The sequence below is a fragment of the Asparagus officinalis genome, chromosome 7 (genome assembly GCF_001876935.1).
Source record: "Asparagus officinalis chromosome 7, Aspof.V1, whole genome shotgun sequence".
Taxonomy (NCBI): domain Eukaryota; kingdom Viridiplantae; phylum Streptophyta; class Magnoliopsida; order Asparagales; family Asparagaceae; genus Asparagus; species Asparagus officinalis.
This window is the reverse complement of record NC_033800.1, coordinates 17,846,841-17,863,179: the sequence shown is the minus strand read 5'-3', so window position 1 is coordinate 17,863,179 and position 16,339 is coordinate 17,846,841. Positions and strand designations below refer to the sequence as shown.

The following is a 16,339-nucleotide window of genomic DNA, read 5'->3' as shown; positions in this document are numbered from 1 at the left end:
ATACACAGGGTTGTGGGTACAATGTGATACGTGTGATGCATGGCAGCATGCAGATTGTGTAGGTTACTCACCTAAGAAGAAAGCCTCAGTTTCTCATAAAGGTCAGAAAAGAAAAGGCTCCAAATCCATAAATAATACAAAAAAGGAAGATTCTAACATTATAATTGAATCAGATGAAAGTTTTATTTGTTCTCTGTGTTCTGAACTGATGGAAGCTGTTAAACCTAAGACTGTAACTGGTGCAACACTTATAGTTTGTCCAGCAACTATATTGGCACAATGGCATTCAGAAATAACTCGGTATGATCCTTCTTGTCATGATCTTCTTATACATTTACTAGCATATCGACAATGCATTTATTAACCATATTGGATCTGTCTTTTACTTGAAGTTCCTTGGGATGTGTTTTAGTGACTTATTTTAGAAAACTTGACATGTCACCTACGTTAGTGAAAAAATAATTTATCACTCTGACTTGTCGTCAATGACGAGTGCATGCTTCAACATGGATACATGGTGTCGCTCATGACAATTATGTTTAAAGTTCAGCCACAAGGATGCTATATATGTTTGCCAATTGTATCTGTATAATTTCACATATATACATATACATATCTATATATGTTATGAGTGAGAGGGTGTGGGTGTATTAAGTTTCTATTCATTTATGAGGGACCTAATCTTATTTAAGTATTCTATAAAAAATATTGTTTTTCAAAAGCGGAACATGTACTTAGTCTTTTACATATCTTTAAAGGGAATAACGGTTCACATATTTTTGAGCATCAGATACAAATGAGCGTGTATCATGTCCAAATGTTTCTGACACAGTAATTTTTGCGAAAGCATCCTACATATCATGAAGCCTTCTTCTCAAAAATAACATGTTGGTCGAACAGGCATGCTGGTCCAATTTAAAAGTATTGGTGGTCATTCATCTTGAGCCAAGTTCACGCATTCTTCTAATTCTAAGTAGGTACTGCATTGTGTGAACTGTTTCGCTGGTGAAAGCTAGATCTGTATTTAAATATTTTACAACTTATACTTTTTTCCTTTGCAACTCCATTCTATGGTCTATCCTTTTGGGGTAAACTGACCTTATACTTTCTGAGGCTGTAGGAAGTGCTATACTGCTGATGTTAATAAATCTCCAGGCAAAGCAGAGCAATATCTAAGTTGGTGCTTCTTCTGTTGGACATTTTAATGTTGTCTCAATGTCTGGTAGCTGCATCTCTTAAGCTAGCCACTTGGTGTTCGTGCTTCTCCACTATGCTTTAGGCTTCAATATCCAGAATCTAACAAGAAGGGTGATTGGTATTACAGTTACGAGGGTGAACTGATGTGAAAATTTATTGTTGAGTATGGAGTCAGTAGCCAATGGGTAGGGGATGTGAAACTAGAGTTTAATAGGGTTCCTCTGAAATGTTCAGCTTAAATAACATTTTTTTAAAAATCTGAAATGGAATTTTGTTAATATTGAATGTTGACCTTCAGTAAGAAAAGATTGGTTATCTTTTTCGTTACTTCTGTGCTATTTGTTTGATGTTCTGATTGACAAACTGCTGGAATAATGCCTTAGGCATATGCTAGATTGCCAAGCTGGATTATGCATGCAAATATTTCTAGACTGTGTCTGATCATGGCAGATCAAACCAAATTTACATGGATGGCTTCTTCTAGTTTGGTTCTGCACGAGTAATGCACAAGTGAATTTGTATTTCAGCTGCAAATCATTAATGTCTCTTCTTTTGGTTTCATATCTGCTTCGCTTTTCTCATAGCTACATAGATGCATTTTGTGTCATTCTGCCAAGCTTATCTAAAAATTAACTTTCTTATGCATAAAAAGAAAGAAAGAGTAGGCATTTCTCTTTATCTTTTGATGTTGATTATTGGTTTCCTATTTGAGCTGATCCTTCTATTTTTTATTAGTCATACGAGGCCCGGTTCCCTAAAAATTTGCATTTATGAAGGTGCGAGGAATTTAACTTCGTCAATCACTTTGCAAAATGAAGCGAAAGAACTTGCTACTGCTGATATCGTCTTAACTACATACGATGTACTCAAAGAAGACTTATCACATGATTCTGATAGGCATGAAGGTGACCGTCGCTTTATGCGTTTCCAGAAGAAGTAAGACCCCTTGATCTTTTTCCTCCATTTGATGATGTATATTCTAGTTTTCTCTTACCTTTTGTTGCTTCAGCATCATTGGTAGCATATTCATGTTATCCTCCATGTTATGGTAACTTTTTTTGTACTTTCATCAGCTAAAGGTTGAAAGTACACTTTCTGTGAAATGTATATAATATCTAGTTTTGATAGCATGAATTACCAGATATTTGTAGCAAAAATTTCTGAGATACTTGTAAACAATTTATGGTAAGGCATCATGTGATTATAGGGAACCAGGTCACCTAATAGCAAAACTTAACAGGTGTACAACTTTATTGCTTTCATCATAAGCAAATTATACCATCATCTAGCATGAATCCAACATCAAATAGCTTTATATTCTATTTAAATTTATGTATGATACTTACTCATGGAGAAATCCCAGCATTGAAGTTACAAAGTTATGTTTAAATGAGATATTCTGAAAAATATTAATTGGTTGAAGATTCTGTAAATGCACACATAATGTATTATGTACTTTCATTTGCTTCATTATTTTATGTTATGTGCTATTTTCATTCCCTTTTTGATCCTTATCTGTAAGCATATTGTTTTCACTTGAGGTTGTGGCTCTTTTAGAGTTCAGTTATTTCTTGTCCTCTTACATTTGACTATCAGGTAGAGGTATAGCCACTAGACATTAGGTGGATGTGCATAAAATCTAACATATATGAAATCCTAAAATAAACAGACACATATATATGCACGTGCAAATTCGTAGATAGGACATCACGTGCAAATTCGTAGATAGGACATCTCAGAGCTGAATTGACATCCTAAGTTATAAAAGATAAATGACACAAAAGGTAATTTGTTTTACATATGTAACCCCAAATTATAGGCATTTTTAAATTTATTCCTCACATATATCATAATTTAAATATTTCATAAATTACTGAAAATTTTGATCCTATCTGATCGTCCCCCACTTGGATAACTAATGCGTTTAGTTTTACAAAGATAAACTACCGTAAAGGAAACTTTTGGATGTTATTGAGGTATATTTACTTCATTGTGTGGTAGCAGATATTGTTGCTTGAAGAACTTTAATGTATTATGCATGCCCAAATACAGGTCATTTGAAGTCCTCTGCATGTCATGGTAGTTTCTGCACCGGAATATATATTTTCTTATGTTTGTTTTAAACTATATCAATTGTTATCATAGAAGTTACTTCCTTGTACATGGCACTTCTATACTTGGAGGCAAAGCATATGTACTTATATGCCCAGTACTAAATATGCGACGAGAGAGCGTAATTGTCAGTGTCCTTTAATATGGAAGCTGTTAGCGAATAAATGTTTCACGTTTAAATTAAGGAGTTTATGAATAAATCACAATTATATGAATCCAAGCCCAAGGCATTATCAGTTTCTCATTGCATTACTATATTAGACTTGAGTGCCACCACTTCTCTCTGAGAACTGTAAGTAGTACAAATTTATCTTAAAAGAGAACTATCTTTTATTATGGTGTATTAATTAATGTGTCAAATCCATTGTATGATATACCATTGAAGATCTGTAGATAGATAATGGGTTTTTTTCACATGTATTTAGGTATCCTGTTATGCCAACCTTGCTTACAAGAACCCACTGGTGGAGGGTATGTCTAGATGAAGCCCAAATGGTTGAGTGCAACACAGCTTCTGTAACAGAGATGGCAATGCGACTTTGTGCTCAACATCGGTGGTGCATCACGGGGACTCCTATTCAGCGAAAGCTTGATGACATATATGGACTGCTATGTTTTTTGAGAGCAAGTCCTTTTGATACCTATAGATGGTGGGTTGAAGTTATCAGAGATCCATATGAGGTTAGTGAATTATTTCTCTTTCAAGTGTTCCTATGTCGGTTGGGGTTTGTGTGGTATGAGAACAAAGAAAAATACATGAGCAGTTGGTATGGAAATTTTCTACACAAGATCCTGAAAAAAGTATTGTGGGTCCAGTCAAATGGATGACCTTCACCAATTGTCATGATCCCCATTCTTATCATGCATCTTGAGGGGGGGAATTTGAAGGGTTGAAGATTATTCAACCATAATAAATGGTATTTCAAAAATAAAATACTTCTTTCATATACATGATACACACACTCTTTACTCCTCCCATTCCTTCTTTCATATACATGATACACACACTCTTTACTCCTCCCATTCCTCCCATTCCTCCCATTCCCATTTGTAGTTGTGCATAAACATTCACATAAGTTTATCTGCATGCACATATGACTACATGTGTTCATATAAGCAGAGAGGGGCATGAAGGAAGATTTTTCACTGATGCAAATTAATATCGGGCTTCTGTTATAGATCTGTAGCTCCCTTTAAAAATTAGAGACCAGTATCGCATTGCTAACTGCTACTGCTTAATGGTTTATTGTTCCAATATGATTTAGTTTTAATTCTTCTCATAATTAATGCTACAGCGGAGAGATTTTGTGGCTATGGAATTTGTGCACAGATTTTTCAAGCAAATCATGTGGCGTTCATCAAAAGTTCATGTGTCAGAAGAGTTGGAATTACCATCACAAGAGGAGTGTTTATCATGGCTCACATTCTCGCCAATAGAAGAACATTTCTATGAGAAGCAACATGAAACATGTGTGACATATGCACATCAAATTATCAGAAGTTGCAAAGATGATACGGACAGAGTACAAGGTGTGTCTGATTTTTAATATTGTTTTCATTGTAAATATATGATCACTACAGTTGGTTTGAAGATGATGTTTTGCGACTCAATACAGGTTGTGATACTTCGTGCAGTGGTTTTCTTTCTCATGCTGAGGCGGAAAAGCTTCTTTTCCCACTCTTGAAGCTCCGCCAGGCATGTTGCCATCCTCAAGTTGGGAGTTCTGGTCTTTGTTCCTTGCAACGTTCTCCTTTGACCATGGAGGAGATACTAGATGTAAGATCAATAAGCTAAACCTTACAATTTATCTTTGTTTGTTAATTTTAACCTGTAGGTTCGAGATGATAGTTCTGGCCTTCTTTTTGTGAGTCTAGGTTCTCATTGGCAAAGCCAAGGTTGAAGGAGAAGATGCTCTTAGAATAATTGTTGTCGCATTAAATGGCCTAGCTGGGATAGCTATAATTGAGCAGGACAATGATCGAGCTGCGTCACTTTACAAGGAAGCATTGGCTTTGGCTGATGAAAATCACAATGATTTTCGTCTGGACCCATTGCTGAGTATTCATATTTTTCACAATCTGGCTGAGTTGCTCCCACTTACCTCAGAAAATGTACTTGAATGTTCAATAATAAGAGCTCATTCTTCTGAACAAAATGAGAAAAGAAAAACAAGTGATTCTGGCAGGTTTGCTCAATACTATGTGAAGAGGCAAAAAGTCAGTGAGGACAACAAGTCAGTTTTAAGTGTCAATGCTGAGTCATCTGAACAAGTTAAGAACCTGGATGGTGTTACCTCTCATATGTCTACAGTTGGTAAGGATGAGGATCAAACTGTAGAATATGATCACCACCAAGGATTTTCCAGATGCTATAATGTTGGCTGCCTTAAGAGGAAATGTGAAGACATTAAACAGAAGTACTTGTCCTTATTTTCATCAAAGTTGTTCTTGGCTCAGCAAGAGTTTCAAAATTTATATATGCAGGTAATCTTCATGTGGACCATTATCATTATTACTTTTCCTCCATTATTCACGCTCAATGAATGCGGTAAGTAACTGTAGAACTAGGAAAGATTTGTAGAAAATAAGCAAAGAAGAACCAAAAGTTTTTGGTGAGCTTAATTCTAAAAACATGTACATATTTTCGTGTTATTGAAAAAGTAAAAAGTTAAACAGAGAAGGAAAATCACATTGAGTTTGATAAGATGAATGAAGTAAAGAATTGAGAGAAGGAAAGTCGCTTTTTTGAACGGTTGTGAGGATTTACTTTCTCATATATACTTTTAAGTTTTTTTTCTTTATGATGTCAGGTTTGCAGTATGTCTGTAGAGTGTAAAAATCATAACATGACATGGTGGCTGTGCGCCCTTGATGCTATTGAAGAGAGTAAGGACTCTTCTGAAGAGTTACTAAAAAAGATTGATCTAGCTGTCACAAGTGTTGCTGCCAGCTCCAGACCAGTGAAAGTTTCTTCAAGGTTGGTTCTGCTTTCTAGTTCACTTTAGCACTCTGTATACTTTGTCTTTTCTACTCTTGTTGATGTGGATTAACCTGAATAGTTTCGTGCCACTAGTTTTATGAACCATCTATTAAATGTTTTTACATGGCCCTCGTGAGGAGAAATCCGTAAGATAATAGTTAGTAGGGCAAAAAGGTTCAGCGGTAGAGCTAAAAGAACTTGGTGAGAAGCAATTAAGAAGGATATGATAACAGTGAACTTAACGGAGGAGATGTCCCAAAGTAGAATTGACTGGAAGAATAAGATTCATATCCCAAAAAGTTTGGGATAAAGGCTTTGTTGTTGTTATGGCACTCATGACCTTTTTTTGATCAATTCATAAGTCACTAAAATGTTAGAGATTGATTATAATTTTGTGATTATCAAGTATTCATCAACTGTTATGAGATAAATATTAACCGAATTTAGTACAACCTCTAGATTCATAACTAAACCATATTTTTTTCCCCTTGTGATTCAAATCATAGACACCGATAGAGAATAAATAGAGGCTTCCTCATAATTTAAAATAGTTTCATTAGACAAAATTCATGCAATGTAGGATTTGGTATATTGCACTCAAATGGATGGGATATTGATTTTTATTTTTGTTTGTGTTTGGTGTTTATTAGATCCATTAGATATTTTATTTTAAGGATGTGGATATAAATAATTGCGTAAATGTTCTGTTATCTTATTCAGGATACGGAGTGTTATTGGTTTGAAATACACAATCCAGACTGGTTTAGATTCTTTGGAAAATTCCAGGCAAGCAGTAATTAATCGAATTTTGGAAATTGATCAAACAATGGAGAACCCAAATAGTGTTGATATTGAACGTAAGAGATACTGCCCAAACTGCAATAATGGTAATGGTTCTTTATGCATCAACTGTGAACTTGATCAGCTGTTTCAGGTTTGTTTGTGTATAATTTAATTGACATTTCTAGCATAGCAAATATATTCTGGTTACTAGTTTCTCATTTATTTACCTTTCAGGTATATGAGGCTGGACTGTTCCTTGTGAAAAAAGCAAAAAGCGGTGCTGTTATTGCATCTGAGGATGCAATAGAGATACAAAAGCAGAAAGCTGAATTGAATCGTTTTTTCCGTGATAGTGCAATGTCAATGAAAGATAACTGTGTCAATGAGAAAAGCAAACAACGCCATGTCAGAGAAGAAATACAGGCAAGGAGTTATATTTCATCTGATGGATTCCACACTAACTGTCTTCTTGTTTATATGGTTTTCTATATTATTACAGTTCTTTACCATGTTTGTGTTTTGAGAACTTTAATATTTTACATAGCTCACTTTTTGTATAGTTAATTGAGAGATTTGGGAAAAAGGCGTCATTGTTTTTTTTCATTGTTGTTGTACTAACAATTTCACAACATCATCTTCTCATTGTTTTATGAAAGTGCTTATGTCGAGGGTTAATTGTCTTACATCTATAGGATTGTTGTTATTATCACCTGATAACCCTTTTCATATCAACTTTTTATTGTTTTCTGCATAGTGGGTGTGTTGAGATTGACGATAAAAAAACCGATTTTATATTACATTTTATTTTCATGCGGTGCTAATCTGCATAGCACTAGTATGCTTATTTCTGAAATAAAGATACTTGGATCATGTAGCATTGAGTAATTAGTTGAAGCAATTTGTAAAAATGGTTGTACATTTAATATAGCAACTGGCATAAACCTTGAAAATGTCCACACTGAAGTCTTTTGCATATCTTAAGAAGGCTGTCCTCTAATAGTTTGTATTGAGGTTCAGATGGGTTCTTGCGAGTGGACTTAATTTTAAATGCTTGTATTTAGTAGTTTGATTTTTGATCTGTAAGTCAAATTTTCTCCCTAAAGTCCTTAGAATCAAATAACTGCTCTGATAGAAGATGCCTTTGATCATGGTGATATTATTTTGTGCCTTTATGATTAGTATTACAACTTGGTCTGATGCAGATTTGGCTTTTAGTTGTACCATTTATCTACCACTTAATAACTTTCTAGCGGTGTTACGCAATTCTGTCTCTTGAACTGTTGATTTCTTCTTATTTTAATCCTTTGGTGATTTTTGTTTGTTGCAGGTCTCGAAAAGTCCATCTCCTTTAGAGATAACTCTTGGGGTCATAAAAAGTTTTTCAAAGAAAATATTGGGAAGGCAGGGCGTGGCATCAGCTAGAAAGCACTTGCTTCTTTTTGAGGTACAGTTTGCTTAATTCTCATATGAGATTTCAGCTTGCTGGTATCCTGTTTTACGTGGGTACTTCTAATATGGAGCCGTATTCGTACAAGACACGTGTGATACCCATACCATTACCCGACACTTCTTGGACACACCTTAAATATATGCATATATTTATTCACACCCGTACTCAATTATACAATGCATGTTTAATTTGAAAACATTCGTCATACGCTTCTTGGATATATATCCTACACTTCACATCCATTTTTGTAACTTGTCGGATAAGGGTCGAGTTCATTTTAGCCTTAAGAACTATGATTTAAAAAGGGTTGTTTACATATATAGCTCAGAACTATGATGATAACCCATGAGTTTCAGCCGTGTTCCCATACTCTTTATCTTTTGCAAATTTGCCATATCCCATACCCATAACCGCACAGGTACCCGTACCCATACCTACGCAACTTAGCTGGTATTAGTCAAAGAATGACAATACTTGGAGAGATATTAAGTAATTTGAGATCTTGGTGTTCGTTGTAGTATATCTGAAGTGCAACTGCGTTTGGACACTAATAGATTGATAATAGTCTATGCATATTAAAAATTAGCTATTTTCATAAAAAAAATAAAAAAGAAAAAGGAAGAAAGAAAATGCTTTCATCATGACATTCCAACTTTTAGTAATAACCAGAATAGGGAGTATGACTAGAATAGAAGCTTAAAGAAAGGCTATGTAGATTTTTCTAACGTTTAAATAGGAATAAGTATCGGAATAGATCATAGATCAGTATAACTAATGTAAACAAAGATAGCAAATAACTCCTATTATAAAATATTTCCTGAATTGAGTCAATTTGTTTCTTAAACAAATACATAATTGGTAATGTTTTAAACTAATAATGTAGTAATGAAGGAATATTCTGTAAGAGAATTTCAAACAATAGGTGGAAGTTTCTCAGCCTCAATGAATTTTTACTTCCAACTTTTTAGGCTATGCGCAAGGAATATGCTCAGGCAAGGTGCTTGTCGGTTGCACAATCTCAGTTTTTGGGTGCTCATGATGAAATTAGGATGTCTACAACACGAATGCGGCTAAAAGAGACAGATGATGAGCCCAATAGCGCTACAGTGCTCAGTAGAGAAGAACTAATTTCTCACAGCTTGCAATTTTCAAGTGACAAGTTTTCATCTTTGACCAAATTGGGTTGCATCAAAGGGCAACTTCGTTATTTGAAGGTAAAGGCATTATTACCTTCTACACAGGCAGTTGGACTTTTGTTCCTCTCTTAACTGCAAATATAAATGCACATGGATTTATGGATAACCTGCATGAGATACAACAGGGGCATAGTTAGTATAGTTCGAGGGAAACCTTCAAATAATGCAATTAGGCAATGCATGAAATGATTTCTCAAAATATAAATGATTTGTCAAAATATGTTTACTTACTCAAACTTTTGTTTATGCCTTCATAAATAGATCAACTATTTATCATTATGGGAGTGTTTGGGAAGACTTATTTTTTGAAGCTTATAAGGTATGCTAGCTATTATTGGCTTTTGATTTCTATGATAAAAATATTATAAAAATCATTTGGGTAGTATAGTCATTTATTTGGTCAAACCTAGCTTATTTAGATGAGCTTATAAGTTAGTTTTTCAAAAGCTAAGGTATACCTGTTTTTAAAATGTGATTTATAACCTAACTTATTTTGTATTTTATCAAATAGGTAAATGAAAAAATAGCTTAAAAGCTAGTTTGACCAAAAAATATGCCGCCTCAAACACCCTCTATGTCATCAGATTACCAGCTTTTTTGTAATCTTAGTGTGAAAACTGAATGTATTTGCATAAAGGTTGGATACACTTATCTGGGCTCTAGTAAACTTTCTTGACATCTTATTCTTATTTCAGTTCTAAGCTCAAAAACTGGTCGTAAAATCTTATTGTTGCTGCGTCCTAGTCTGGTCCATACTATTACAAATCAACCTGCACAATATGTATGATTGTGAGATGTACCAAAGATTGAAATTATATCGTTTCACTTTTTTATTGTTGGGAAGTCAACATATTCAAATAAGTACTGTAAACTTTGGTACTGGCTTCTCTGTCTTGGAGGAGTCAAAAAAGTTTTTACTTTTCTACTGTAAGTTTTTGGATGGTTTTTGCCCAGAATTTAATGATGCAAAAGGTTGAATATAGTTAAAGTTAACGAGAGGTCTGTCTTTCCTATTTACTCAGTGTGGACACTTATATTGTAATCAATTCCCCTTTGGCTGGATATAGAGAACTGTAGTATAGTTGAGTGCTAAGATTGACTGGCAGCACAAGAATGATCAGCTTGCAGGATTCCTTACTAAGCGTCAAGGCCAAAGAAGTGGCATTATTATGATCGACATTGCATGGCACAGGAAACAAACTTATCCCTCCCAAACATTCCATGATTTACCTCTTCTAATCTTTTTCCTCCCTCTCCTTTTTTCTTTGCTTCCCACCCCCAACAAAGAAAACAGTTCCAGGAGTTGGATATGGAACTCTTTGCAACCCATTCTGACTACTTTACCACTGATTTAGGCTCAGTGGTGTTCCGTCTAATATAATGAAGTCATTTATGTATAGTCTAAAGTAAATTATTTAATAATAGCGCAGTGGTGTTTCCTTAAATATGATGAAGTCAGTTATGTATAGCCTAATGCAAATTATTTAGTAATACTTTTGGTGCGTGTTTGGCTTCTGGATGAGAAATGAGTTTAAACAAATTGATAGTAAACTCTTATTTCTCCTTAAACAGAACAGTTTCAAGTATTATAGCTCTGTGATTTTTTTAGTTTCCTTTATTATTTATGATTGGTGTCTCCTGATTTTTCTTTTTCATCATCACAACTATGAGGCTTTGATCTTTCTTTTGGTTTTTTAACATGTAAACATACTACTTTTCAATTACAGAACTAACCACCTTTGAGCGTGTCCTCTTTCTGTAGAATAAACAGATGTTTATTGTTAACTTGCAATGTTTTAAATATCTGTTATCGGAAATATATCGGATGACCAAAATTCATATCGGATCCTAGTTATCGGGATATATCGGGGATAAGTAGTAAAAATCGGAGTGTTACATCGGATGGTTAGCATATATAATATAATGTCTTAAAAAGTAATCTAAGCACATTTAATGAAACATATACATACTAATATGTAAATAACACATGTTTAGGATCACTTACCAATTGTTTTTGTTTAGTGGAAACGAAATAGAATAGGATAGTATTGTTTTTGTTTAGTGAATGCAGGTCGAATAAGGGAAAAAAAGACGGTTTTTGTCTCCAAATGTGAACCGCTTCACTTAGAATGTAAATTGTAGAAAATTGGGTGATTTTAGCCCACGAAAAAATCGGCCGCTTTATCGGATTTACACCAATATATCGGAAAAAATCGGCCCAAAACTATATGCGATATATTTTTGCAAAAATCGTATCGGCCGATGGCCATAGCCCAAACCCTATATATCGGGGATAAATTGATAAAATCAGCATATAAATTGATAAAATCAGCCTATATTTAAAACATTGTTAACTTGTATTTTAAAATATTATTGCAGGGTCTGGTTGTATCAAATCATAAAGTACAGAACAAACAGCCTCATTCATCATCCAAACTTCAGGGTCCAGTCGACCTATCAAATTCTTCTACCGTAATGAAGGAAAGTGATATTTCCAGTAATGATGAAGATTCTTGTCCTGTATGTCATGAAAAACTTTGCAACCCAAAAATGGTGTTTCCATGTGGACACGTACTTTGCTGCAAATGTAAGTTTTATCTCCTTGGTGCGACATTTTTGAAGAAATGTCATTTGTTAATGTTTCCATTATTATTTTAGAATGTTAAAAAACAATCCTATATACTTTCAGTATATCCGTTGTATGTTGGAGACAATTTTGTATACCTTATCCTTTAAGAAATCTTCCATTGAGGAAGTCCTGCACAATTATAGATGTGGGGTCTTTACATAATAGTTTTTTCTAGATGGGTGATTCTTAGATAATTATTCATAAAAGAACACTATTTTCTATAATTATAAACTATTAGTAAGCATTTTTTATGATTTTCATATTCGATTTTGAGCATCTAAAATTGTTAAATCTAACACTTCTGCAATCATATGCTTCTTCATTAAGAAAAAGTTCCTCTTGATCCTTCCACCTCAAGTCAATGACCCATGCACCTTCATTATTAAGGTCTAGTTCTAAATAAATGAATTATTGTTACCTGCATTCGGAGATGACTTCAGAAACATCACTAAATGTTGCATTGTATTATGCATGAGATAGGAGACTTAGTATCAGAATTTATTTGAAGAGTTAAATTTATGGGTGCGTGTGCGCGTACATGCATGCGTGCGTGTAAACACATGTACATATACTTATCCACAATGGAGTATGTGTTATATTTCATTGATACATTTATTTAAAGAGTTAAATTTATGTATGTATGTATTTATTATACTTCATTGTTATACCCATAATCGAGTTGTATCCTGAACTTTACAGATCTGCCGTATCCATACCTGTACCTTGTAACCGTAACACGTCGTTTGGTTTGAGGAATGGGTAGGAAGAGAATGCTCATTCCCACTTCTCATTCATGCGTATCAAGCACAACATTTTTTGGAAGCTAAAATCCCCTCTCCTACTTCTCTTTCATTCCCACATTTTGTCAGAATGGGCATTCCCAATAAGTTGGTAAGGAATGGGCATTCCCACTAAGTGGGAATGAAAAAATTTAAAATACGTACCAAATATGTCATGATTTCTTATTATTATGCATACCAAAAATAAAAAAATTGTCATTGCCGCTTCATTACACACCCGAACATGAGGATGGAAGATATCATTCCATCCCCACACTTATTCCATTCCATTCATTACTTCATTCCATTCTCACTTGATCCAATTCCTGCGTACCAAACAAGCCATAAGTGTTCAGCCTTGTTTTTAACGTCATCTTCTCCGTCAAGTGATCTTTGAAATTTATGTGTATGTGTTATGTGGGTGGGGGGATTTGTGTGTGTGTGTGTGTGTGTGTATTAGCTTGTGAATGTTTTATTGATGTCCCTTTGGTTATACATCTTGTAGGCTGTCTCCAAATGACAGAGAAGGCAAATGTGCAGTTTGGGAAGTGTCAACTGAAGTGGATAATGTGCCCTACATGTCGTCAACGGACAGATACAGAACATATCGCATATGTAGATGAAAAAAAGGATAAAGGTGGAAATCTACCATCATTGGGTGTTTTTCAAGTAGAAGACCTTTCAGAAAATTCCATCAAAATAAATGGTTCATATGGGACAAAGGTTTGTTTTCTTTTCTGTTGTACAATGGTTGTTTTTCAACTTATATAATGTACATAATAAGTTTCGAATTTGTATCAACCAACTATTATTTCACCGGTAGAACCATTAAAGTGCCTAAGACCAACTTGATGAGGTTGGATCCTTGCAGGTGTATAAATCTAGTATTAAAGTTTGGTTTGGATGTATCAACCAACAGCCAATATAACGTTTTAAGATGTGCATTCTAAGTTATTAGATTCTTTTTCTCAGTCTCAATAGTCCACTAAATATAGCCCATAATAAATCTCATTATATATGGGTCCTTGACCAGTTTCATCACATAATTCCAAGGTTTTAGTTTTAGGGTTGTTTAAATGGTATCACACTTGTATACTGAGCATTTTTGTCTTTTTGGAGCAAACTGATCCAGAATCAAAAAATTTCAGATTGTATTGTTCCACCAATTTTTCTCTGTTGACATGGTCATGTACTATAACTTCAAATTAAATGCTGAAAGTGATTATAGGAAGAGCACTTTGGTTATCAATTTGCCCTAACATTATTTGTAAGTCAGCTTCAGATTAACTACCCAAAATTGGCTGGCAAGCTTTTTCTTAACATAAGCTCTCATTTTAGTGCTTACATTTTTACAAATTTTCCCTTAATTGAATCTGAACGGTTTCAATATGATCTACTTCTCATTATCTTTCCTTCGGCATTCATGCAACACAATGGAGCTAGAAAATAGTATCGAGTTTATTTCTTGTGTTTTATTGAAGCTAATATATACTTGCAACTTTTCAGTAAGTCACCTTTAGATTGGTCTCCACACATACTTCTGATTTGATTTTTCATTATTTGAAGGCTATAAAAATCTTTTGCTATCATTTGAGGTTGCATGTACAACCTCAACCAGAAGTCTGTCTACTTTGTGATCATGTCTGCTGAAGTAGAATAAACGATTGATTACTTACCATTTTAACATGTGTCGTTATGTCAAGATTGAAGCAGTTGTAAGGAGAATTTTGTGGATAACCTCAACTAACCAAGAAGCAAAAGTTCTCGTCTTCTCCAGCTGGAATGATGTTCTTAATGTGCTATCGCATGCATTGGATGCTAACAGTATCACATATGTCCGGATGAAGGGAGGAAGGTATGCATGTTATGTTGTGCATTGTTGCATCCTTATCCTTATTTTGTTTCTGATCTTGGAGAATGCAAAGACTGACTTGTCAACAAATGGTCTCATCCTCGTGCTTTATGTGTTCTTTTACGCATGAACCCATTGTATCCGTCATGTTTGGTCTAGTTTCTTGTTGTTTTTTCACTTATCCTGATGTGATCTGGAAAGACCTAGGGATCCTCAGATCCTTCTGTTGTTTAGATCTTTGAATTTTTTCTAAACTGTTTCCTGAAACTATCCAACCAAGGTTATTTTAATTTTTGACCTTTTAATTTACTGGCCTCTAGCCTCTAGCCTCCTACACATTCAGTGCTAGTTGCATTGTTGCTTTTGCTACAAATGAACGGAGCCTTTACCATGTCTTCACTCTAACATCAATGTGTCTGGTTTTATTTTCTTTTTTTTTCCTCCCCTTTTAAAAAACTCTACCAACAGTAATGCTAGGTGCAGGTCATACCCATACTAAAGAGCAACCAAATTTCCTGCAGAAAATCACAAGATGCAATTACTAAATTTAAAGGACTGAAAAATAGCATTGCTCAAGGTGACAACTCAGAAGATAAATTATCAAGATTAAAACCAATCAGAGTCCTTTTGATGCTAATACAACATGGAGCTAATGGTCTGAACATCTTGGAAGCACAACATGTAATTCTTGTGGAGCCTCTATTAAATCCAGCTGCTGAAGCACAGGCAATTAGTAGAGTACACCGAGTTGGGCAAGAGAAACAGACATTTGTTCATCGCTTCTTAGTAAGCGTGCTCCTCCTTATTAGGGTTATCATCTTGAAATTAGGGTGACAATGTGAAAGCCACATTTAATTCAGAAACCGCCTTGGAATTGGTTTCGGTAGCAATCAACCATCTTCACCTATTTCTGGTGAAATTTTGATTGAAACCCCCAGGATGCCCTTAAAATCAGTCAAGTGTGCATACTAGGGTTTAGATTTGGTTAAAAAGACAAGTCATGTGCCTGACACGTGCATTTTCTAAGGGCATTTGGGGATTTTAGTCAACATCTCATCGAAAAGTAGATCTACGTGGTTGATTGCTATCAAACCCCTTTAATGGTGGTTTCTGTATTAATTGAACTCTTAAGGTGGTTTCCGCATTGTCACCCTATTTTAAAGGCGGTTATTGTGAAACACTTCTTTTTATTAAACAGTAATATAACTTGTTTATTTTGGTTATAATCTATTTTAATTTGTACAGGTGAAGAGGAGTGTAGAAGAGAGCATTTACAAGTTGAACCGAAGCAGGAATTTTACTTCCATCATCAGTCCTAAAGCTAAAAAGAAAGATGAGCCTGTTTTGACTATACAAGATGT

At 34.6% G+C, this 16,339-nt stretch overlaps 1 protein-coding gene across 2 annotated transcripts in view; it reads left to right on the top strand.

The window, feature by feature from the left end:
• Positions 14 to 16,339, top strand: part of LOC109850557 (E3 ubiquitin-protein ligase SHPRH) — a 16,747-nt gene continuing 421 nt past the window's right edge. Inside the window, exons 1-17 of one of the 2 annotated variants that reach the window (XM_020420583.1) lie at positions 14 to 101; positions 174 to 300; positions 1,933 to 2,133; positions 3,735 to 3,990; positions 4,605 to 4,839; positions 4,926 to 5,086; positions 5,185 to 5,793; positions 6,120 to 6,286; positions 7,010 to 7,223; positions 7,307 to 7,495; positions 8,400 to 8,516; positions 9,491 to 9,736; positions 12,098 to 12,305; positions 13,632 to 13,849; positions 14,830 to 14,981; positions 15,500 to 15,764; positions 16,224 to 16,339. The exon at positions 16,224 to 16,339 is cut by the window's right edge and continues 421 nt beyond it. In XM_020420583.1, the coding sequence (XP_020276172.1) occupies positions 209 to 300; positions 1,933 to 2,133; positions 3,735 to 3,990; positions 4,605 to 4,839; positions 4,926 to 5,086; positions 5,185 to 5,793; positions 6,120 to 6,286; positions 7,010 to 7,223; positions 7,307 to 7,495; positions 8,400 to 8,516; positions 9,491 to 9,736; positions 12,098 to 12,305; positions 13,632 to 13,849; positions 14,830 to 14,981; positions 15,500 to 15,764; positions 16,224 to 16,339 (3,446 nt within the window). In that variant the 5' untranslated portion in view covers positions 14 to 101; positions 174 to 208. Of the gene's footprint in view, positions 102 to 173; positions 301 to 1,932; positions 2,134 to 3,734; positions 3,991 to 4,604; positions 4,840 to 4,925; positions 5,087 to 5,184; positions 5,794 to 6,119; positions 6,287 to 7,009; positions 7,224 to 7,306; positions 7,496 to 8,399; positions 8,517 to 9,490; positions 9,737 to 12,097; positions 12,306 to 13,631; positions 13,850 to 14,829; positions 14,982 to 15,499; positions 15,765 to 16,223 lie in introns of those variants that run through there. The other variant, XM_020420584.1, reaches the window with a different exon arrangement.